General features: G+C 38.6%; 2 protein-coding genes across 4 annotated transcripts in view; one reads left to right on the forward strand and one right to left on the reverse strand.

Moving 5' to 3' along the window:
• Positions 1-2,646, forward strand: part of LMO4 (LIM domain only 4) — a 16,296-nt gene extending 13,650 nt beyond the window's left edge. For all 3 annotated transcript variants that reach the window (XM_083360478.1, XM_083360480.1, XM_083360479.1), the window contains exon 5: positions 1,905-2,646. In XM_083360478.1, the coding sequence (XP_083216604.1) occupies positions 1,905-1,913 (9 nt within the window). In that variant the 3' untranslated portion in view covers positions 1,914-2,646. The remainder of the gene's footprint in view (positions 1-1,904) is intronic.
• The window catches only part of LOC310639075 (uncharacterized protein), a 367,032-nt gene that overhangs the window by 908 nt on the left and 341,124 nt on the right, over positions 1-25,000 (reverse strand). Inside the window, exon 5 of the mRNA XM_083360476.1 lies at positions 1-812. This exon is cut by the window's left edge and continues 908 nt beyond it. Coding sequence (XP_083216602.1) covers positions 752-812 — 61 coding nt within the window. The 3' untranslated portion in view covers positions 1-751. The remainder of the gene's footprint in view (positions 813-25,000) is intronic.

Consider the following 25,000-nt stretch of genomic DNA (forward strand, 5'->3'; position numbering starts at 1 on the left):
GCTGAATCTAACTGCTTCTCTACTGTGCTGTGAATACTGCCTAACTCAGTATATTGCTTTAATAAATACCAACAATCACTAACATAGAGCAGAATGTGTTTTTAAATAATCACCCAAAGCCAGCCAAGCATTTTTTAAAATTAGTGTAATAGAATTTAGCCCAATCAGCTTATTCTGTCCCTAGTTAGTATAATTTCTACACCATGGTCAGGAGTTCATACGGCCCCATTGAGTCAAATAACTTCAACGTTTCTATTTCCAAACAAAAATTCTCTTGTCTTAAGAAATGAAGCAAAAATGTTCATCTCCGTTGAACATATAGAATTGAATTGAGTTACTGACTCCTAAGCCATGCATTTAAGATTTGCCAGTCTTGCAGTTAACTGTATTCCAGAATGAGCAGTAATTATACCTGCAGCCTGATCCATTATTTTAAACTACAAACTTAGCTTGTGCCTGAGTTTTACACAATAATATGTAGCTTAAAACAAAACTTTCTAGAACATGTAACCTTTGTGGTTATACAAGAGGTATTGGTGAAGGAGGAGTCAGTAGTAACTTTAAGTAATAAATATTTTCTATTTATTTTTAAAGTTAACTTTTGAAAGATTATTATGCTACCCTCTGCAGATTTTTGGTCACGTTTGCAGCTGAAGCACTTTCTCTAGAGGGCAAGTTATTAGGTTGTGTTGTAGACTTGCTTCTATTTCTTTCTCTCTCTTTTCTTCTTTCCTAACTCCGCAGCCTGTTTTTACAGGGTATAAGTTTTCCTTTCATTGGTGGTGACCAAAGCATTCCCTTTGATCCAGCTCCTAGAGCTTTAAATAAAGCATGAGTTAGATTATGTTTTGCTATTCTTTCTCTTGCAGAGAAGCTTCTAGTTTACATATCATTCAACAATTCCCTTGTACTTACATAATTGGTATTGTCTGTGTCCATAGTAGAGGACACTTGATGCTCATTTATTAAATATGCTTCCTGGCTGCTCCCTAATCTTTGTTCTGGACAGACAAATTACCTTTCTCACACTGAGTATCAACTCTGGGGAATTAAACCGCCAAGCTTCCACCAGTTTAATTAGCTTGAAAGTGTGTGTGTGGGGGGGGGGTGGGTTGTAGTTACTAATAGACCTCAGGCTTTTAGTAACTTCAAGGAGGGGTAAAAAAAAAAGCTGCTTAGGAAATTCAAAATGTCGTTTAAAAACCATAAAAATCTAATATATTATTTCATTTTCATAATTGCAAACAGATTGCATTTGAAAACTGTCGATCGTTTCTACTTTATCTGTGGAAGTTAGATTTCTGTCGAGCTAGGCATTTTTAATTATCACAATTCATTAACACATCACAGTGTAGGCACATGTTTGACTTCGTATATTACAGAGTTTATGTAACATTAACTAACGTAGCAGATGAGGAATCTTAAATGGAAGGAAAATATTCCAAAATGTCTATATTTAGTTTTTGTGCTATGCAGCATGCTAACTACCGTTGCCTAGGGGAGGGTATCTTATATGCTTTGACAGAATTTTTTTTCCTAATTTAGAAGATCACTTTACTTGGTTCTTCAAAGGCAAGGCATGTCATTTAATCCCAGTCCAAAGGAAATGCATCTTTTGTAAAAGAAATAAAAAGAGACTGTAGGATTTCTCACTCGAAGCATTTCCCCCCCCCCCCCTTTGGTGAAAGTATACCTTGCTGTCAAACTGCAGAAAATATTTTTGCGGTCTGTTTCTCCATTTGAACTTTTTAGGGACTTGATGCGTGTTACAGAAAAAAAACCTTTAATCGAGTCACAGTTGGAATCTAATTTAATAGAATAAGCGAATCGCGAGAAGACGAAAGCAGTCACGTTCAGCTCAAATCAAGCATTTTAGCTAAGATGCCCCTTTTTATTTCTTGCAGGTCTGCTAAAAGATCAGAGTACTGCAGAATGCGTGCCTTCATCTCAAACTTTCTTCATCACAGATGGATCCCATGTCTCCAGTAGACAAGTCACCTTTGTAGCTAGCATCAGTGCCAGCTCCATGCCATTGCACCTTCTTTACTCTTGATTGCCCTTCTCACATTTATCGGTGTATTAAAATGACTGAAAACGAACATTAAGAACTCCATGAATCTGGGCTAATGGGAGACTGTAGAGAAAAATGGAAAGAAAAGAAAAAAGATCCACCGGAGGAGAGAACAACTTTGGGTGGGCAGGGTGGGGACTAATGAAGCTAATACAGATAAGCTTTCAAGTCTGCTTTCTACCCTCATTAACAATTAGCAGGGCACTGGTGAGAATTTGTACCCTGGGTTTTACCTTAACAGCATTCTCTTTGCTCTTTGTATAATTTACGTGTTGTAGGAAATGTTCAAAACTCAAACCTGAGCTAATGGAAAGATGGGGCTCTTGTGATAATCTATCACAAATACTTTTATTGTATCTCTGTAAAATACAATGTATGTATGCATGTAAGTGTGTTTTGTCCTAATGTTGCTACTTCCCATGACACAGAAAGAAAAAGGAAAAAAAAATCAAGCTCATAGCAACAACTGTAGAATTTTCATCTACTCCTAATTCGCTGAATGAAGAAGAAAAATCTTTTATTTGTGATATTTTCAGAGACATTTGCTCTAGTATGGTGTATTTAAATAATAAAAACCTTAAAATGAAAGGAACTGTAATTGATTTTGGACTATAGTGCAATGGGGCAAATTTCTATCAAGGAATGAAGTTGTCACAATAAGTTAATTTTTAAAACCTCATTTTCCTGCTTTCCAGTAGCTTCATGGCAAAAAGGAATGCATTGAAATCTATACAAAGAAATACTTTTAGCAGTGCTACCAAACTCAAAAGTGATGTCAAAGATTTATTTCTATAACAGCAATGTTTAATGGCAGATAGATTTAACTAAAGAATTTTGTGCTAGCTTCACAAATGATAGGAAACGTGTGTCTATCCTAACATTATTAACTTGCTAACTATAATAATTTTTATGTGAATTCAAAAGCACATCTAGGAATTAGGATGGTTTCTAAGTTGCCAAGTTACTCAAAAGTGTCCTCGTTGTGAACATTTTGTTTAAACTTAATTACACTTATTTTTCTGCTTTGAAATAGCCCCCTCCTCCCAGTTATGGCTACTGTTTCCCTGCTGCATGAATGCCAACTTTTTTCAATGCTTTTCCAAGATGCAAATCTAATTTTTTATACTCAGTGAGCCTGACAATCACCTTAGTGTATACAGAAGTATATACTGTATGTAATCCATATATATCCAAGACCATAGAGCAGTACATGAAATTCAAGGCATGTGCAAAAACTGCTTGTAATTAAAGCCTTACGTGTGTCCGTTATAGACAAAGTCCCTAAATGGGAAATAATACTTTAAATATTGGAGTTGCTGGCTTATAGAATTAAGGAAGTGGCTAATAGATTGGCTTTAATCGTTATTTCCCAATCAGTTTTCAGGTATGTAGAATTCTAGGAGCTGAAGTCCACATGCCTGGAAATTGCCATGGTTGGGAATCACTGGCTTATCCAATGCCCTGGAATTTTGTGGGGAAATATAATGAAATGACAAGTACATGGTTAAAATGCAACGAATCTGTTTTGGCTTTTAGCAGATGGCATAATTAGGCCCATTTTGTCTGCAGTCCTGTAAATCTTTCAATATCATTATACTAATTTTATATAGGTAGGAATGAAAGATTCTGGTCATAGCTGACAAGTTGCCAAATGTGATCTAAAATATTCTTTGGATAAAAAGTGTGCTTGAAGATGAATTTGATTTTGGTGATTTCAGGGACACTTATCTAATTCCATACAGAAACAACTTATTACCTAAAACATAACACTACATAAGATTGGCAGGTTTTGTTTACTCAGTAAATGGCTAATAACTCTGAGTGTTGACTAGGAGATGTAATGTGCAGAGTTCTGGGTTTTCATTACATTTCGCACACCTTCTTTATCACCACCACCACAAAACAATTCAAGGATAAGCTGGGTTGACCCAAAATAACAGTGTAATCAATGAGTAATTTATAGTCTAAATTTATGGTGGTGCCTGATGTTGATTTGCCTGTAAGATAGTTTTGTGTAATTGTGATCCATGCAAACTGAGGAGAGATTCCTGGTAAATATTAATGTTCTCTGGAGTGAGAAGTATTGCATCATTTTATTTCTGGCTAAGAAGATACATGCACTTGAGGCTCCAGGGTGAAACTCCAAAAATAGGAAAAGCTAACTGCAAATTCATTAAAAGTAAAGGATTTTAATGTACATATTTTAATTTTGATCAGAGCAATAGTTAAATGTATTGCACTTCCTGCAGAGTCCACTGAAACCTTGGCCTAGTTGGATTGTAATGTTCAACAGTGCTATGCGACTGAATTATCCCCTTTACTTTCCTTGATTTCCAAATGAGCCAGATAAGGAAATTTGAATGTGGGAGGTGAAGATGGAAAGTGACTCTGTGACTCCTCCTTGGGTTGCCAAATAGACTGTATTTTCAAGTTAAGCAACTGTGTCCTATCTGCAAATTATTGTGCTGTCTTTACAGCACACAGAGACACAGACACACAAAAACTATGAAAATAGTTCTGGACAAAATCATGAGGCCAAGTAATAGCTTGCAAAGGTATTTTGCATCCGAAAGCAAGTCCCAAATGCCCCTAAAATGTTGGAATTAGCAGAAGAGTGCTGAAAAGTTATTTTGGGACGGCATAATCTCATGTATTCTCGCTGGGGAAGATAGATTTTTAAAATCTTTTTCTGTATATAAGCATTCATCATTGTGCCGTTGGAGTTAAAACATGCTAGGACTGGGTTGTTGTGTTTTTTTTACTATTGTGTGATATAATCTAGATGTACTATACTAGAGGATGACTAATAATAACTTTCAATAAACCATAGTGTGGCATTAAGCAGTGAAGAGACTGAAGTTCGTTAAAGACTTCAAATAAGCTTTTTAATGTGCCTGGTTCTTGAAGCGCTGCTACCTATATAATAGAAAGCTTAAAATACGGTCTTAAATTGCAGACCTTATAAGATTACAAATGTCTCTAGTGTTAGCATAATCCACATGCAAGTGATAGTCTGTGCTTTGATGTGCTAAATTGGAGAAGGATTGTTGGGGCTATGAATATATGATGGGACGTCTAACTAGATTGGGTTTGTAAAACATGATTAAAAACTATAAAGACCTACAAAACAAAAGCATCTTCATGGTGAGGGAAGATTCTAATCTAGTGTGATTTGGTATTAGGCAAAACAGTTTGGAAATTTGGTCATCTATGATTTGCAGCGGGAAAGGTAATTTTAACGTGCTTGCTCTTTGTTCATTTCTTCCTAACTTAGAGGTGTTGCTTGGAGATGTTTGAACTGCTCTTCCCATCATTATCATGAATGGGTGAAAGTAAACGAGTAGGGCTCCATTGCAGCCGGAGAACATTAACTTGGAAAAAGCTGGTTTGTTACATTTGTTACAGCATCTCTCTTGAATCTGCTATGTATAATACATGGATTCATCCTTAGCCCTACAAGCATGTTAGCTATTCAGCAGGATCTATTGCATAAAAATAGTTGGAGCTCACAAAAAACTCAGAAGAAATTGTACCAGTGTGAAAGTATTCTTGTCAATAGGTACAACTGTCGTATTAGTTTTATGCAGAAATAGTAAAGCTATTGTTAACTCTTTTTAATGAGCTAACTTTGCAAAAGGACTGCTCTCTAGCCAATTTTACATATCCAGTTTTCCGATGATTTTTGCATATCCCACAGGCATGGAAACATTTAAACTTAGTTCTCCAAGCTAAATTCTGTATCTAATGAAAGACTACTTTTTCTGTGGTTCAAATTATTTAATTAGGTTATATTATACATTGTAAAAACACTCATTCACACCAAAAAGAAAGGAAACAAGCATTGCCTTTAAAAGTGAGGTAGAGCAGCTACAGGCTATTTCAGTACTTGTCTTAATCTTCACAAGAAGTGGCAAAAAGAGAGGAAGTTGGGCAAGAGAGGTATGTAATTTTCCAAATTGTGGCGACTTTGTAGTTTCATCTATCAATAGTTGTGCCCTTACATTGCCAGATCAATTTTTCCTTTGCGCCAACAGCTTTTTAATAGGAAAAAGTTCTCTGCCTCTCCTTTAAAATGTTAATAGCATGGCAATGGAAGATTGGCTGTCAGTGTTAAAACATTTACTGTTTGGGTTTAAAAGACTAAAATTCTTAACAAAGAAAGCTTTATAATTTACTGGCAATTAGATTTATCATAACGATGCAAAGGTTTGCAAGATTCTAGTGCCTGAGAAATGTATTTCAAACAGCACTCATTTAATAAACATGAGGAATGAGATTACAGTGTGTATAAGTTTTCTTTATGTGAAAGGCTTCGGTACGTGAATATCTTGACTTAGATCATATTTGCTCCCCTATGTCTTGATGTCATTGAACAGAAAGTCCCGGACTTCTATTGTCCTCTTTTCTTTCAGGTGCACACATGCATTGTTAGTATGGCTTAGCTGTAAGAAAATTTATTACAGTTAAGTGGCAATTTGTTGCCATGAAACTGCAATTAAAGTATTACAGAACGGCCATTTTAGATTAACACAGATTCAGAGCATGGGCAAGCACAGACCTTGTTATCTTTATAGCATCTGAGCTCTGCATAACTGTAAAACTGTGACATGTTCACCTATGTCTTTTGTCAAGTTAAAGAATTTGAGCTCTCCGTGGAGCACCGTGATCTCATCACAAGCATAACGAAGAGGAAAGACAAGCTGGGACTGATTTTTTGCAAGTTCAATCTGTGATGTATAAAGTTATTACCATATTTGGAGGCACTGTGAGTGCCTGCTGGAAAGAGAGTGGGTAGGAGAGCATTGCTTGTTTTAACTCCCCTGGGGATACGTATGCATTGGTAAAATGGACTGCGGGCTCTGGAGTTGGACGACAATAATATCTTCAGATCCTAACATGTTAAAGCTTCTTTAACAGAACTCCTAATCACAACCAAATGGAACTCAGGCACACATATGATCTAAAGTTAATGCCCCCAAAACAGATCATTTCACACACATTTGAAACACATAAGGAAAATTAAAAAATCTTTCTCTTCCTTCACTTCCAAGAGGAAGCTGTACATATTTTTTTTTGTAAACTGCCCAGAGTCACTGAGAGTGAGTGGGCAGCCATATACATTTTCTAAATAGATAACATTTTCTAAATAAGTAAATAATATCTTGATTGGACGTAGACCTTGACTGCAGGCAAACATGATACAATTTGTTAGGCTAGCCTTCCTCAGTGTGGTGATCTCCTATTTGCTGAAGTGCCAACTCCCCTTCTCAGCCAGCATTGTCAAGAGGAGAAGAAGGTTCCCTTAATTTTTACACTTTTATTAAAAGGCATCAGTCCCAAATCACATTAGGTGTTCTCAGTATGCTCTAATGCTCTGCCAAATTGTACTTTTCAATCATAGCCAATTGAATTTAGAACAGTGATAATAAATTAAGCTACCTAGACTGAAGCAAAATAAAAAATATTATTTGTGGGTTAGCCTTGATAATACTTGGCTCTGCCGGAGGGTCTGGTGCATACAACATTTCCGTTTCTATCCCCTTCTGTAGCTTAACTATAGTCCTAAAATTCTTCTTAGGAAGCTAAGTAAACTAAATGTGAGCTATGGACCAGGTAGTTTAAATATTTATTAAACATTTAGGACCACACGCTATAAGATGGCTACAACAATTTTGTACAGATGCTTTGAACACTGGAAAGATCTGAATCAGTTCAAGTTATCCCAAGCCCTTGCCTTCCTAAAACCTGGATGATCCAGCAACCTACCATTCTATAGCTCTGCTGAGCATTTCCTATAAAGTTCTGGAATGATTACTTTATAATATAACATGGCAACTTGTTGGTAGGGTTGCTTCTTTCCAGGCTGGGTTCCACACCAAGAGAAGCTGCTGCGAGCAAATTCTGGCTCTTCATGGCTTTTATTAATTTGACTGCAGCTTATGATATGGTGTAGCTTGACGGTTTGATGCTTAAGCTGAAGAAAACATCTCAAAAACAAAAACAAAAAAAACCCTTCAAGGTTTTTGTAAGAGGTACCACTAGAAGTACCACTAGTAAATCCCTTCCCACTAAGAATGGCTTGCCACAGGGATCAGTTCTAGCCCCGCTCCTATTTAATCTATATACTAGTGATTTATCAGAAACCAATTCTGAAAAAAATTGCTATGCCGATGATATGGCAATAACTACCCAAACCAAGGATTTTGAGGAAGCAGAATATATCCTTACTAAAGATTTGAGAAATGGAGGCTATGCCCTAACCCAAATAAAACCAAAGTATGTGCCTTCCATCTAAGCAATTATAGAGCAAAGGAAGAATTAAACTTAGCTTTTTATGGAAAGAATAAAACACAACTACCAACCAAAATATTTCGGAATAACCCTTGACCAATCCCTTATCTTTGGAAAATACCTTGAAGTAATCGGACAAAAATTGAACACCAAGAACAACTTGATTAGGAAACTTGCAGGAAAAGTCTGAGGAGCACAAGCCAAAAGTTTGCGTATAGTGGCACAATCATTAGTATTTTCTGTTCCTGAATATGGTGCACCTGTATGGGGAAGACGATGACATGCCAACAAGGTTGATGTTCACCTTAATGACACAATGAGAATAATATCTGGAACTCTTAAATCCACATCATTCTCATGGCTCCATGTTCTTTCTATAATTGCCCCCTTCTGATCTCAGGCGACAACAGACAATTCAAGATAAGCAAGCCTTCAACTCCTAGAGATCTTCCAATACGTAAAATAGTAGACTCTCTACCTGTCACCAGGCTTAAATCTAGGAAACCAGTTTGGAATAACATACCATAGTCTTACAATCTAGACGAAGAATGGCAATTAAGATGGGTGACTTTTAATAAGCACAACCAAGATCACACAGAACCAACAAAACCACTTCCAGGAATGCAGTTGCCCTGAAAAATATGGAGTCACCTGACTAGAATCAGGACAGCATGCCAGAACTAAGGCAAAGCTCTTCAAGTGGGAAGTGGCTGAGAGCCCAAAATGTGACTGTGGTGCACCGGAACAAACTATAGTTCAAGAATGTCCCGTCAGGAATTTCAAGGGAACTGGGATGATCTCACCACAGCCAGATCAGAAGCAGTAAGATGGTTAGCTTCCTTAGGTATCAAAGTTTAACATCTATCCCACTGCAATTCTATGGCTCCATATTACAATGATTTTATTATGGTTTTATCTTAATCTATTATCTTCTATATTGTATTGTCCACATATCATATGTATGTATATTAGTGATTGCACGACTTTTGTAGATACATTAAATAAATAACCAGATAAAAGGTAAAGGTAAAGGTTCCCCCGCACATGTGTGCTAGTCGTTTCCGACTCTAGGGGCTGGTGCTCATCTCTGTTTCAAAGCTGAAGAGCCAGCGCTTGTCCGAGGAGTCTTCGTGGTCATGTGGCCGGCATGACTAGACGTCAAAGGCGCACGGAACGCTGTTACCTTCCCACCGTAGTGGTCCCCATTTTTCTACTTGCATTTTTACGTGCTTTCAAACTGCTAGGTTGGCAGAAGCTGGGACGAGTAACAGGCGCTCACTCTGTTACGCAGCACTCGGGATTCAACCCGCCAAACTGCCGACCTTCTGGTCGACAAGCTCAGCGTCCTATTAGATATACACATTAGTTATCTATCTATGTCTGAATATCCTCCTGCCAATAGTTGCATAAATCTTATAACAGTTTATGAAAAGTAAAACAAATAAAAATTTAAATATCCCATTTTTTTCTACATAATGCAAGTTAAAATGTATTTATGAGCTTGTCTGGTAAAAAGCATGGCTCCTTTATTATTTCTTGTCCATGCACACCCGCTCTGAGGGTAAGATTTGTGGACAATACTGGATAGCATCTAATATTACATGACTGCAGCAAGAAATTAGGTCACCAAGGTTGTCTTTATAATTAAGGTTATCATTTTGCTGTGCAATTCTTAATTAATTTCAGGATTTAGGCTAAATTAAAAAAAAGGCAGGAAAGAAGCCGAGGGGTTTACAAAATAAACAGAAGCCTGAGAGAAGCAAAAACATCTATCATTCAGTGTTTATATTGGGCTAATGACACAGAGAAGAAATCTCTCTTTGAAATACCAGCTAAAGGATAGAGGGATGGCTTTTGGAGGAGCAGCTCTGTAAGTCGTGTGTTGTGCAATGCAGTACAAGTAGTCCTCAATTTACAACCATTTGATTAGTGACCATTCGGAGTTACAACAGCACTGGGGAAAAAAGTGATTTATGGCCATTTTTTACACAATCCATTTGCAGCATCCTTGTGGTCACCTGATCAAAATTCGGACACTTGGCAACTGGCCTGTACCTAATGACGGTTGCATTGTCCTGGGCTCATGTGATCATTTTTGTGTCCTTCTGACAAGCAAAGTCAATGGAGAAGCTAGATTCACTTAACAACTGTGTTACTGGATGAACTCTGGTGGGAACAGGATGAGGGCGGTGCATCGATACTTGCTCTCTCAGCGGCTTCCAGTACTATTGACCATGGGATCCTTTTGGACCAGCTATGGGGGCTGGGTGGCTCTAATCTTATGCTGATTCGGCTCCTTTCTCCAAGGCCGGTCCCAACTGGTGTTAATAGGAAGCGAGAGGTCCAGCCCTTATCACTGCTTTGTGGGGTCCCACAGGGCTCAGTACTTTCTCCACTCCTTTTTAAGATCTACATAAAGCCACTGGGTGAGATCATCTGACACCGTGGAATGAGATATCATCAGCATGCTGATGATATATATCTCTATATCTTCATCCCTGGTGGTCCAAGCGATGCTAAGACTGCCCTTTCTCAGTGACCAAAGTCTGTAACGGTCTAAATGGGTGACAACAAGCTTCAGCTCAACCCAGCCAAGACAAAGTCGCTGTGGGCACACGGGACTTCTGCATCTGGGGGTTTCTCATCATTAATTCTGGATGGGGTTGCACTACCCCAGACAGATCTGGTGCACAACTCGGGGGTCCTCCTGGACTCACAACTCCTGCTCAAAGATCAGGTGGTAGTCGTGGCTAGGAGGGCCTGTGTGAGCTGCATTGGTTGCCAATTTGGTCCCGGATCCAATTCTAGATGTTGGTTGTTACTTTTAAAGCCCTACATGACATGGGTCCAGGAAATCTAATGAGCTGTTTCTCCCTGATGTGTCAAGCCTGCTACAGATCCTATCTGTTAAGGAATTGAAGTAGGTAGAATCCAGAAGAAGAGCCTTTTTTGCTGTGGCCCCATCCCTGTGGAACATTCTACCACTGGAGGGGAGAACTGCCCTATCCATTTTGGCCTTCTGGAAGGATATAAAACCTTCCATTTGGCCTGAGGCCACTGGAGGTGGCTGACAGGGTAAGAAGATCTTATCCCCGTTCCATCTGTTTCTTGGCTTTTGTAGGCATGGTTTTAGTACATTTTTAATATTTTGGTTTGTTTTAATCTTTTTAACTATTTTTCACTTGTTCCTATAATGTGTAAGCTTCCCAGAGTTGCCTTGTAGTGTAGATGGCATAGGACTTTAATAAATAAATAAATATTAACTTAACAACTGCTATGATTCACTTAACAGCTGTGGCATGAAAAGTCGTAAAATGGAGGAAAACTCACTTCTTGCTTAGCAACAGAAATTTTGAGCTCAATTGTGGTCCTAGAGGACTACCTCTGTGCATCTCATTGGATAGCAGCATCTAGCCAAGCACTTATTTTGGGGCTTATATGCTAAGTAGGGTAAGCTTGGTTAGTAGTTGGATAGATGACTGCCCCAAAATAACCAGGCTGGGAAGCGTGTGCAAATTTCTGTTTGACTCAAAGAAGTCTTTACCTTTACCATGTCAGTTGAGACTGTCTTCGTTGATTGGGATCATACATTCTCTCAGTCAGATTTCGGCTTACCAGATACTGTTGAATTTTGACAATTCGCCCTTGGCCTTGGAAAGAGGAGATCCATAATGACTCCTAGTTTCATTCTTATCTCTAAGAGCCATGTGCCTCTTAGCACCACTCAGTGGACCTTGTATATTGGGTAATTAGTAGAGGAAGGGGCCTTGCTAACCTGCAGCAAAGGAGAGATTTGGGGAAATCATCTTTCCCTAACTCAACTGTTGCCATCTTGCCAATGTGAGTCTCTCTGTGAATAGAGTGGGTTCCAATGTGATCCGTGCCAATATTTGTTGTTTAAATTCATGTCTAGGTAATTTAGATAGGATACGTTTAGTTTTGTTATCTTATCATTCAAACTTCCTCCCCAAAAGCAAATGGGGCATACGTCTTATGAGACTGCTGCATTAGTCAGTCTTCTGGACATCAGCACTAGTTTCCTACAACATGTATGGGGGTGTTTGTGTGCACGTGTATGTTTATGTTTGGTGGTGTGGCCAGGAGAAGCATATAAATCTCTTTAAATTGTGATTTAAAAAAAATAAGACCATTGCAAGTGAGGGCTGTGATCCAACAAAACATATGCATATGCCACTACTTAATGTCACCTATGACCTGTAAAGAGCAAGCAGCAAATTGGGGAAAACCATCTCTTTGCTTTTGGTATTCAATTGCAGCATAGAGGCAAAAAAGGCATGCTGGGCAAAAAGTCTGAATTGCACCCAAGGAATTAGGAAACAAAAGGGCTTTGTTTTTGGTGTAACTACAAAGGCTGGATAGTAGCAAATGCTTAGGTAATCTGTGACATGAATATGCAATGGTCCAAATCTGTGACCACGCAAACAATTGTGGTGCTTTTATGCAAAACCTCAAAGGCTTTCTGATTATTGTTACAAGGCTCCTATTGAGTGCTCAACATCATCTGCATCAAATCAATGTATGACCTTCTACTAACAGCCGATTTGAATAGAACATATCTAGCTAGGAATTAGTGTACATGGCATATTTTTGAATTAAAATTCCTGCTTCATCGGTAAAACTTCTTTTGAAAGCTTGGGTAAAAATCCTTGCAAATGAGCTACTATTCATATTTGTTGTTTTACAGGGAATGTTTGTGGGGATACGTAAATGAAGTGGATTGTACCTTTAATTACATCTAAACAGAAAACAATTTTCTCTTTAATGATGGTGGCTCAAAAGATGCTGGTAATTCAGCTAATAAGCCTATTTAGTAGTGGTCACTGTTAAATATGCAAAATTATAGCCCCTACTGTCCTTTATTTTGTGATGAATCAAATAGCACAATTTTCTTACTCTGTTACTCTATTAAGAATGTTGGGACATGAAAAGTATGGCAAGAATTCACAGAGACAGCAAGATGTCCATAGGGTCCATGAAGTTCAATATTTTGGACCATGGATGGACTTGGGAGTTTCAGGAGGCCCCTGAAGTCACTCTACAAGTGACTTTTACAAACCTCTACTGGTTTCTGGTATGAGTTTTCTCTCCCTGTCATATCAACCTCCTTGCAGTGATTTTTCAGAAACAATGGACACATGCATTTCTTCTGAAAAGCTGAACAAACATGTCTCTTGCTATTTCTAACTTTGGGACAGTGTGAAGTTTGTTCTATCCTGTTTCCTGATCAGTTTGTGCCTCTTCCGAGTTAATATTTTTTGTGAAAATATGTATGTTTTATACATTCTTACCGCACTGCAAAATTTGACATGTGAAAACCAAAAGATAATTGCATTCTCATTTGAGTGTTAGATTAGGAAGTGTGAATTAGGTCAGTCTGAATTAAAATCCAAATTAAACATATGTCTTTATCTTCAGTAAGACTATCAGAGGGAAATATACAAAATGCTGCCCATGAGCATTGCATTTCTTTGCCAGGTTTCTTTACAGCAATAAGATCCAACGCGGAAGGCCAATTTGAAGACAAGCACCAGGTATCTGCAATCACAACGGTCAAAATACTCCACATTCCAAGCGCAGCCCAAATGGGAAATCAGCACTCAAAAGAAATGGATACAGGGTACAAAATGGCCAGTTGGAAGGAATCTTCATATCAGCTTGGATAGTTGATCCAGCTAGCCCAGGAGCTAGATGGCAGCAGTTCTCCAAATTCTAAAGCAGGGGTTTCCAACCGGGGGTGCAGGACAATATTCCAGGGGTAGCGAAAACTTGGGTTTTCAAAATATGCATAATTCTTTGCCATTATTTCAAAATTTTGTAAGGGGTGTGAGAATATATCAGAAGCGTTCTAGAGGTGCGGGGTATAGAAAAGGTTGGGAGCCGCTCTTCTAAAGCAACCGATCCTTCTCATCCCCTCCCACCCACCACCCTTTTCTAACTTTAGCAAGTAATTTACTAGTAAGTAGTAATATCAAAAGTTGGGTATTTCTCTAGGATACAGAAAAGCACTATGTACTAAAATTATTTGGAAAGGCAGTGAGATGGCCTTTGACCTTCTCCAATCTTAGTTCCCATCAGGTGGCATTATATATTAACTTTTGTTGTGGCCCAATCCTTACCTACCTTCATTATTTGGGGTAGATAAAGGCTAAGCCCATTACACTCATCCTGTTCTGTACCAGCCTGCTACCGGCCCTGCAGAAAAGGCAGGGACAACCCCTTTTACAAGAAGGCAAGAGGCTGGAACTAAGCCTGCCAAATTTATGGATACAAAAGCAAACAGAACAAGACACGAACCATGAAACAGGAGCTATTCAAGCAGTTGCCTTCAGCAAACCAGCCCTCCCACGCATTCCCCTTTTATACAGTTCAGGGTGTGGCTTCTCTCTGCCTCCTTCTGAGGTGCCCCATTGCCTTCCTCTGTTTACTCCTGATTGACTGCCTCCTGCGTCGGGCGTCCTTGAACAGGGCCAGCTGTGGGTCATCTTCATCCACACTGTCAGGCTCACACAGCTGGGTCTGCGTCGTGACCAGGTGGGAGGGGCCTGGCTGAGGGCTCTCATCAGCAAGCTCTCCAACCCCCTCAGCAAGCTCTTCAACACTCCCCTCCTCCTCTGAGTCGTCCGACCCAACTGCCGAACCCACAGGCTGACCCTGAATCACAACACATCCAAAGCAAAACTCTGAAGAAGGATTAGATGCAGATGTAGGAAGTCCTTGGGTACCGTACTGGTTACACAGTGCGGAAGTAACTACAGCACAATACAGGTGGGAAATTTTGCCTTGGCATAAATATGAAATATTGTTTATAGCAACAGCTAGTATACCAAACCAATACAGATCCTCGGTGACAAAGGTAGCATGTAGCCGCATGTCATAGACAAGTCAAAGGGCCAAATCGCTAACTTTTTCTGAATAACATCTCTACTTTTAACCAAGTTTCTACTTCCATCAATTGCCCTGACGCCTTTAACTTCTTCTATTGGCTCCCATTTTCATTTTGTCACTTTACTTCCTTTCTGTGCAAACAGTATAATGCTTAGTTTATATAGGTTGTGAAAGAATAAACAAGCAAGTGCACATCTATTACATAATGATAAAAGTATCATTTTTAACTAACCAGCTAAGAGTCTGGTAGTACCCTCTTTGCTAGCTACTGGAGGGGCAGTCTTCTTTTGTAAAGTAGGCCTAGAAACACAAACTATTGGCTTCTTATAAAAAAGGTAAAGGTTCCCCCGCACATGCGTGCTAGTCGTTTCTGACTCTAGGGGCTGGTGCTCATCTCCGTTTCAAAGCCGAAGAGCCAGCGCTTGTCCGAGGACATCTCCGTGGTCATGTGGCCGGCATGACTAGACGCCAAAGGCACACGGAACGCTGTTACCTTCCCACCATAGTGGTCCCTATTTTTCTACTTGCATTTTTACGTGCTTTCAAACTGCTAGGTTTGCAGAAGCTGGGACGAGTAACAGGCGCTCACCCTGTTATACGGCACTCGGGATTCAACACACCAAACTGCCGACCTTCTGATCGACAAGCTCAGCGTCCTAACCCATTGAGCCACCGCGTCCCTAATATTGGCTTCTTATAAAGCCCATCAAAAATACTTTGGACCAAAGGAGACGGCAGAGGAGGAATGAGCTGAAAAGCTGGTTAGGGAGAATTGAGACATCATCTTTTGCTAGTTTGTCACTCCTCTTATGAAACTTTTTTGTGATCTATGGTGGCTGAATGAAATGCTAAGAATGGATAATTTCACTTCAGCTTTTAAAATAGTGCAAATACGTTCTCTGTCAAGTTGAATGGTTGACCACTAAGGTCAGAAGAAAGACTGTCTACCCATCTGCTTTCTTTCCATAAATTTTCTATTTATGTGGGATTTTTGCCTCCCACAAGGAAGTATCCAACACTGACATCCCTAAATAAATTCCAAACATGATATTGAATTCAACCATCCTGGCCTCTTATTTCCACCCAACACTGCTATACATGGACCAAGTCCATGTTTTCTCAGCACAGGAAGATAAAAGATCTGTTTAGGAGAATTGATGGTTTGCTTAAAAATATTGTATCTTGCCTTTTCGATATGGTTTTTATGAAATGAAATTCTAAAAACATATTTGCATAGAGAACACAGAGAAGCTATCAGTGGAAATAGCATCATTGCTACCTTTTCTCTCCAATTCAATGGGGCTTACATTCAGGAAAGAGTACATTTGTTGATGCGTTGATTTGTTGCATATATCAGAATAACAGCATCTATTTCCCTTCATTTTCCAACATAAATATTCAAGATGTAGATAGTCTAGGTACTGCTGATAGTTTATATAGGTAGAAGGGTTCAAGGAGATTGATACAGCTTAGTATACAGTCTAAAGCATTGCAGCAACAGGTTCTTCATTTTAGCACAGAACTAACCCCCAGGTTACTCTAATTGCAGTGAATGTTTCAAGCCAGACACCGCCACAGAGAAGAGACAGTACTCATCATCTATTACACAATTAGATATTGTTTCTTATGACACTAGTACCATCAAGCATCTCTTGATCCACGCTGGGCTCGATCTCACTTCTATATCTTTAACCGAGGAGAATTACTAAAAGCAAATTCAGTGCATTATTTTTGGGACTAAATCTAGTTTCATTTCATTTGCATCTGAATCTGTGTATATCATCCTTTTCTTTCTCCTTTTCTTTCTCTCTTTTTTCCTTCTCTTTTTCTCTCTTTTCTTTTCCTCTCCTCCTCTTCCTCCTCTTTTCTCTCTTTCTCTCTCTCTCTCTCTCTCTCACACACACACACAAATGCACAAATACAACATGGTAAAATCCTTCATTCTTGCTATGCCTGCCTTATTTACTGCCACATTAAGCACTTGTTGAGGTGGGCAGCCATACAAATTGAATAAATAAATATCAATTTTATATGTATCTTGTTACCAAGCAAAACATATTGAGGAAGTAGGCACAGTTATAAACCATCATAGAACTTTTTAAAAACAGCATTATGAAAGTGGCAGCTTGCGTAACAGTGGGGTTTTTCTTGGAAATAATTACAAGCTTCCACTGGAATAATTCCTTTTCACACTGTTTAATGAAATCTTTTTAAAAAGAAAAGATAAAAATTATATCTAATCCTTATTTATGTCATCATCTTCATCCTCATCCTGACTTGGAAGTATTTACTTTGGAATAAACATCTTGGCATTCAATTATCAGTGGCCTAATAGGAAATAAAATAAAGAAAAATGCTATGTCCCAACTTCAACTCCTGTCGAAGTCACTTTCCTGGTTTGTCTTACTTCATTATTTTTAGTAAAGCAGCACTAGGGCTACAGGTTCGAGGTACTGATATAGTATTTAGGAGGAGTTAATGTTGTGCTTTAAAATATTCTAAGCGTTTTGCAAGGTCAGAACTTTAGTAAGTTTTGGATATCAGCAGGCTTGGTGCTCTGAAGAACTGCCATGAAACTAGTGTGTTTTGCAAGTAAAGCGAGTTGACTTGGTGCAAATATGAGAGTAGGAACAAAACCAAACTCCAACACAACTAATGAAATTCTGAGGAAATACTTTAATGCTGAAATAACTTCAAATATTATCAGCCAGCTACTACAGAGGAATAGGAAAAGGTAGATGAAGAGGTACAGATTCTAGGTTTGAGTGTTCACACTTTGCTTTCCCCAACTCATAGAAAGTGAATCAATCAAATACTCAAAAACCCACAGGCTTGATATCCAAAGGGCCGGAAATCTAAATAGGATTCAGATATTATTTAAAAGTTGCAGATGGTCTTTTTCCCATTGTAAGAGAGATATAACTTGACAATCATCTATTCCGCTGGGTGATTGTTTCCCACTTTTTAAGAGCTAGCCGAATGTGCTATAAATACGGAAGAAAAGAAAGAGAAGGGGGAAAAAATGATTGCTGGATATAGAAAATGTAAAAGCTGAAGAGAGTCTTTGCTGAAGGCCATGTAAAGGTGGCATGCAATATATGTCTAAACAGAATGCAGAAAAGTTGTGTTTTATGTTTCCACAAATGGAGAATTTTTTTTCCAGCAGGCAAAAAGGCAGAAGGCTTCTGCCTGGAGGCCTGATTTTTTTTTCTTCCCTCCTCCCTTTTTGTAAGCAGCTGGCAATGGTAATTAACTCATTACTATTAATTTTTGCCAACTATTGTTGGGTGAGCAATGTTATTTTTCTAACTTTATTTAAAAAAAATGGAAATAACACATATTAGGGGTTGGCAAATTCACAAAATGAATACATGAAAAGCAGAAACATCGACACTGAAGTCAACATATTCAAACATCTACCCAGAGGGAATTCACTGCTTTTTGAATTATTGCATTGCAACATCTATGATCAATGTAATAATATATACAGGGATGCTATGTTGGTTGAAACTGAGGGGCAGGAATCATGAAGGGCTTGTGATTTTTTTTAAAAAAAATATCTTAGTTTTGTGGTTCTGTTCACATTAGTTGTAAAATTAGAGAAGGGACAAGGATTGCCCAATTCATACTTTCATCATAAAGAACAATCTAAAATCAGATGTTACTATACGCAACACGTTCTTCCCTATGACCATTTTCAACTGAAGGTGTGGGATAAATGGGCATGATCCTGTTTGTTTAATATGAGGTACATAGTATGTGAGATTATTATTTTCTAAACAAATTATGGAAATTTAACTGTAGTGATAGAAATGATATTTCCAGAAACTTAGCTTCTAAGATTGTTGGTAAATTTATAAAACTACCAAAACTATGCTGAAGATACTCACTTTTTAAGGTAATGATTAACTTGTTTTCCATTTCAAAAAGCCTCTTTTCAGCATGATTGTTTCATTGTTGTTGCCGATTTCTCCAAAAGTATTTTATCTATTTAGAAAGGATCACGATCATGATGCTCATGATATTAGCAGATTGCTTCTAGAATCTTGACTAGATCACTGTATGATATCATTCTGAAGTTAATCAGACCAACACTGTTCTTTTTTTGTTTGTCCTTGGGTTATTATTTAATATAACTGAACAGCTAACAAACCATGCAGTAATATGAGATAATAATTTGTGGTTTTTTTGCTGGGAATACTTCTCTACACTTTCTTATACCCTGACAAATAATATAACTGTGTGCGTCGGGATTCATAATTGGGTGTAGATAGCATGGACCAATGGATACTCCACTCTACTATGGGATAAAAGAAGAGAAGGCAGCCTCTTTTTTTCAAGCTACTTTCCAAGACAACCAAGTAACTCCTTCACATTGCTTTGCTGTTGTCCCAGGTTGGGGAAATCTACAGCAGTATGGCTAGACTCCCAGTCTTATCTCTTGGTTTATTTGGCCCCTACATTGCAACCTGTCACTTAAACAAGGAACAGAGTCAATTTCACTTCAGTGAAACTTCCATCAATGCATTGTTCATTCAGGAAATAAGATGATTTTCATGGCATGCTCAGCCTACATTTTGACATGCAGCCAAGGCAAATGGTATGCCTCTTTTTGTCATATAGAGGTATGTATGATAATTGTACATATTTCTCCCTTACAGTGGTACAAGTTGTTCCTTTATTATCTGTTATATTAAATAAGAGAATATATCCTAGTCATGTGGTTCACATAAATCAGCCTTCTGAAATCAACACACCACACTTGAACAATACAGAAAAGAGATGATCAGCCATGCTGATAGGCTTCCAGTTAACAATGCTGCCAGAAGCCAAAGTATTCACATTATACAGTACTAATGGCACTTTAGCGCATGAAAAACCCATGATTAAAAATCCACTGCTGATATGTTTGCTTATTTGCTGAAGGTTACAACTCTGTACTCATTACTTTGGAGAAAGAGGTAATGATATGATATCCTTCAGAGAAGAGTGCAGGGTCCATTTTAAGAGTAAATATAATGAATCTTGTGACGTCTTAAAAACTAACAAAATAAACTTTCACAGATGACAATCTACTTCATCTGAGGCATGGAGTATTAAAAGCACATTATATGTGTACAGCTCTTTTCCAAGCATCTAATGATCTTTTGATCTATAAAAACTTATAATTTTTTCAATATGTACTTGCAACTAGCTTTTTCCCCCCGACAGGATTACCGTAGAATTATTACAAGAACTTTAGAGATTATCCAACTCAACCCCATGCCCACCTCAAGAATCTTCTCTATTATACAACCCCAACATTTGTCCTTGTCCATGTGGAACTCCACTTTGCACTCTTTACACTCTTCCCTAGTCTGATGCAGAGCTACTGATGTACATTCGCTGGGAACAATTGTTAAACCTGGTCTGTAGCCCTCTAATGAAAGCATAATCCAATCCAGGTTTTACTATTTACCTGATTAGAATCTCATGGGAGATTTTGTTGAATGGTTTGCTGAAGTCAAGGTACACTATGTCCAATACATTTCTGTGTTTTACAAAAAAAAAATCAGATTGGTTTGGCATGATTTATTCTTGATAAAGGCAGCCTTTTCCCTGCCAAGAATTGCATTCTTTTCTAAATGGTCACTAACTGGCGGTTTAATAATCTGTTCCAGATTTTCGCCTGTTACTGATGTCAGGCTAACTGGCCTGTAGTTACATGGGTCCTCTTTCCCCCCCCCCCCCTTTTTGAAGATTGAACCAGCATTGCCCCTGTAGTCCTCTGGCACTGTGCTCATCTTCTCAAAGATCACCAAAGGAGTTTCCTAGATAACCTCCACAAATTCTTCTCAGAGGTAATTAGTCTGGCCCTGGAGACTTTAACTCTTTCAGGGTTGCCCAATCTTCCTTAATCATCTACTTTGTCATCTTGGATCTTTATTCCTTTCTTGTGTCAATTGTTCTGCTTTGATCCATTTGAACTTAGGTCCTCTTCAGGGAGAAGACCAAAGCAAAATTGGAGTTGGGAAGCTTTGCCTTCTACCTATTAATTTTCATACTATGGACTCCCAATAGCAGGCCCTCTTCTTTTTAACTTTAGTTTCATTTGACAGTCTACATTCTTTCTGTAATGTAGTCTTTAGCAGATAGTTGCAAACTGCCCCATTTCCCACCCACTCCCTCATTAGAATGCCTGCCCCTCAGGAAATGCCAAGAACAATAAATGTTGACCCAGCATACAGTATTGTTTGTAGAAGATGCTCAGTAATAGAGATGATAGAGCATTATTAAGTGTATAGAGCAGGGGTCTTCAAACTTGGCCCTTTTATGACTTGTCAACTTCAACTCCCAGAATTCCTCAGCCAGGCATGCTGGCTGAGGAATTCTGGGAGTTGAAGTCCACAAGTCATAAAAGGGCCAAGTTTGAAGACCTCTGTATAGAGGCTGTTACAGCTTGTTAACACAGCCATTTGCTTTATAAATCATAGCATACCTATTAATGTGCTGCATGAACCTAAACATTGTTTCAGTAAACCATGGTTAACACCAATGGTCATAGCATGATGCATGAACCAAGTTACCAGAAAAAGACTTGATCTGGGTGGTTGGCAAAATCTTCATAGAACGGTAGGTATTTACTACAATCCTGATTCTGCCACCCATTTTCATTGCTAATGCTGTTCTGAAAGTTCAGAAGATTTATTATTTATTTAATAAATTTATATAGCTACCCATCTAAAATATATGAACTCTTGGCAGTTTACAAATACTAAAATAATTAAACAATGTTTGTAGAGTAGAGGTGGGAAACTCTGATCCTCCGATACAGTTCTGTTAATGTCAGCAGGATTTGTAGAGCCCCTGAGCCCATCTGTTGAATAATTACCTTGCTCATAAAAGATAAAGTATTTCTAATTGGATGTATTTCCAAAAGCTATTCCTATAATTTATACAGAAGTAGAAAAGTTTGGATGATAGATGTGGAGCAGGAGTGGCAAATGGGATCTAGTCAAAAATTATTCTTCTGGATTTGTCTTGGGGTCCTCATAACAAATGCATGGGATCAAAACCCTATAGCAATAGCACTTAAGACTTATATACCACTTCATAATGGTTTACAGCCCTCTCTAAGTGGTTTACAGAGTCAGCATATTGCCCTCCAAAATCTGGGTCCTCATTTTACTGACCTCGGAAGGCTGGAAGATTGAGTCAACTTTGAGCTGGTCAGGATCAAACTCCTGGCAGTGGGCAGAGTTAGCTTGAAATACTGCATTGTAATCACAGCGCCACCATGTCTCCGATCCATTGATCACAATTGTCTTTAAACACATGTATGTCTTTCCTGTTGAACCTTTTCTGTGGAAATAAGGTAAGAATGGACTGTTAAAAGAGGTTCAACTTCAAGGCACTGATGTTTTAAGTAGCAGTTCACGTTGAGTCAATCTTACCTTCATCCCACTTGTCCTTAGACAAAGGAAAGTGTATTAAATATGTACTCCTTTACCACTTCCCCAACAACTGTTTACTTGTGAGGGAAGATGATTCAGAAACTACCTCACTTAAGACTCAATGTTTTAATAGATGCACTTAAGACTCCAAAGATTTCCCAACCTGATGCAGTGTACATACTCCTTACCCTTGTTACTCAATTCTAATTGAATAACTGGAATTTTCCAAGCGGGACCAACATTGCACTTTCCCTGGTCTCAAAACTCTTCAAGAGAAAATTCTGTACAAACTTGTGTGTGTACCTTTGGTATTGTGGTACTCTCCTTTGCTTATCTTTTCTAAATTCCATTTTTCCCATCTCAAAGGGCACTACTCACTTTTCTCTTTAGTGATCCTGCTTCTAGGTTTCCTACTTTTTAGTGCTACAGCGGCTACCAAGTCAAGTTTTCATCATGTTCCACCTATATCTTGCTATCCTGATAGGCATATAAGAGATATTTAGATATCATAGAAAAAATGATATCTCATATTCATCAAAGAAGACTTTTCACGAGCATTATAGGTTGCCAGATGCATTTTCCCATCCACTGGAATTTCATGAGTATTCCAAAACATCAAATCATCTTATCTGATCACTGCCAGAGGCTTCATCATCACTGCCATCTCTACAAAATCCCTTAGCACAGTGGAATATAGATAACTTTATTTACATATATTAATGTTCTGATCTTATGGATATGCAGAGCTGGGATGGTGCATGGAGTGGGTCAGGCCAAAGCAGCTAAGATGGATCCTTTTACTTGGCAACTATGCTAAATTTATCCTTCTAAACTGGTTGTTAGCTGTGCTCATAGCAAAAAGGGGGGGGGGGGGGAGGAAAGGATGATACCAATAATTTAACCCAGTAGGGGTACACTTACAATTGTACAGGTAAAAAAATAAACCTGAGTTCAGAAGACATTTGTTTCTACATGACATAAATTATAGTAGACACCATCTTAGAAGACGCTTCCCCACCTATGTGAAACATTCTTCCTACTTTACAGGCATGCGGCAGGTATCAATATTAAGTGCACTTAGAACTGGGTGACCAACCCAGTTTAAAGGCATAGCATGACGATACTAGGTGTGGACTCTAAGCGTGGCCAGGGAAAAGCATCTTTATGAGAGTTTCTTGCCAGATTAAATCCATCAATCAAGAACAATGGGAGAGGGAGAACCAATAGGAAACATTTAGGGTGCTGAATGTACTTATGAGCAACCCTCCCTTGAGCTGGACACAACTGGACAGAGCAAACCTTTACCTTTTTAAAGCTACATATATTTACACTGCGACTTTTCCAGATTACATCTACCCGACCCACCAGAGCACGGAGTCAGGGAGTGTTGTGGGTCCTCTCTCTTAAGGAGGTACATCTGGGGGGAACAAGGGTCTCTTCTGTGATGGCTCCCTCCCTTTGCCCCACTTTGACACTCTTTCACGAGGCCCTGAAGACCTGGTTTTGCCAATACGTCCAAGTGGGATAGAGCCCATCAAGGGACTTGTTTGATTGATTGTTGTAGCTGGAAGGGGAGGGGTTTATTGTTGTTTGTATATTGGGTTTTTATTTTTGTAAGCTGCCCAGAGTCACTGACAGTGAGTGGCGGCCATACACATTTTCTTAAATAAATAAATTGCCAATAGAACCGTTGCCAAGTTACACTCCTCAAATTAGGGAACTTTGAATAGCATTATGGGTTTGCTAGAGTTATTTTGGTGGCTTAAGAAATAGCAACATTTGCCTTGATCTACTTAAATAGGCAATGAGTATGGGAGCATTATGTGGATGTGCCTTGGAAGAATTTGGCAACTTCCCATGATGCAAATTGGAGCTGCCGGGATATTGGTGGAGACAGGAAATTTGGCTATTTAACATTTTGCATCAGTTGCACTAGCTAACAACATATTTTGGGGCTAATTCAGCATGCTGGTGTTCAGATTTAAAATTCTAATCAGCTTGGGACTAGATTATATAAAGAAATACTTTCACCCTGTTGGTTAAAGCGTCCTGCTGATTTGTCACCAGTGAGATCAAACAGACTGGCCATCAACAGTAGTCTTCTACTGAACTATACATAGCTCTTATAGTACATGTTTTCAATTAGCTGGAAATGTGTGTTTTTTCACATGCTGCTATTCTTTAAGTAAAATGTTCTTATGCTAAATAGTTGTACAAGATTTCCTCATGCAAAGGCATAAAGTATGATGGGGTGTGTGTGTGTGTATGTGTTGATCCGCTTCCTGCATGTGTCCCATTG

This window comes from Vipera ursinii, assembly GCF_947247035.1.
Source record: "Vipera ursinii genome assembly, chromosome: 3".
In the NCBI taxonomy this organism is placed as follows: domain Eukaryota; kingdom Metazoa; phylum Chordata; class Lepidosauria; order Squamata; family Viperidae; genus Vipera; species Vipera ursinii.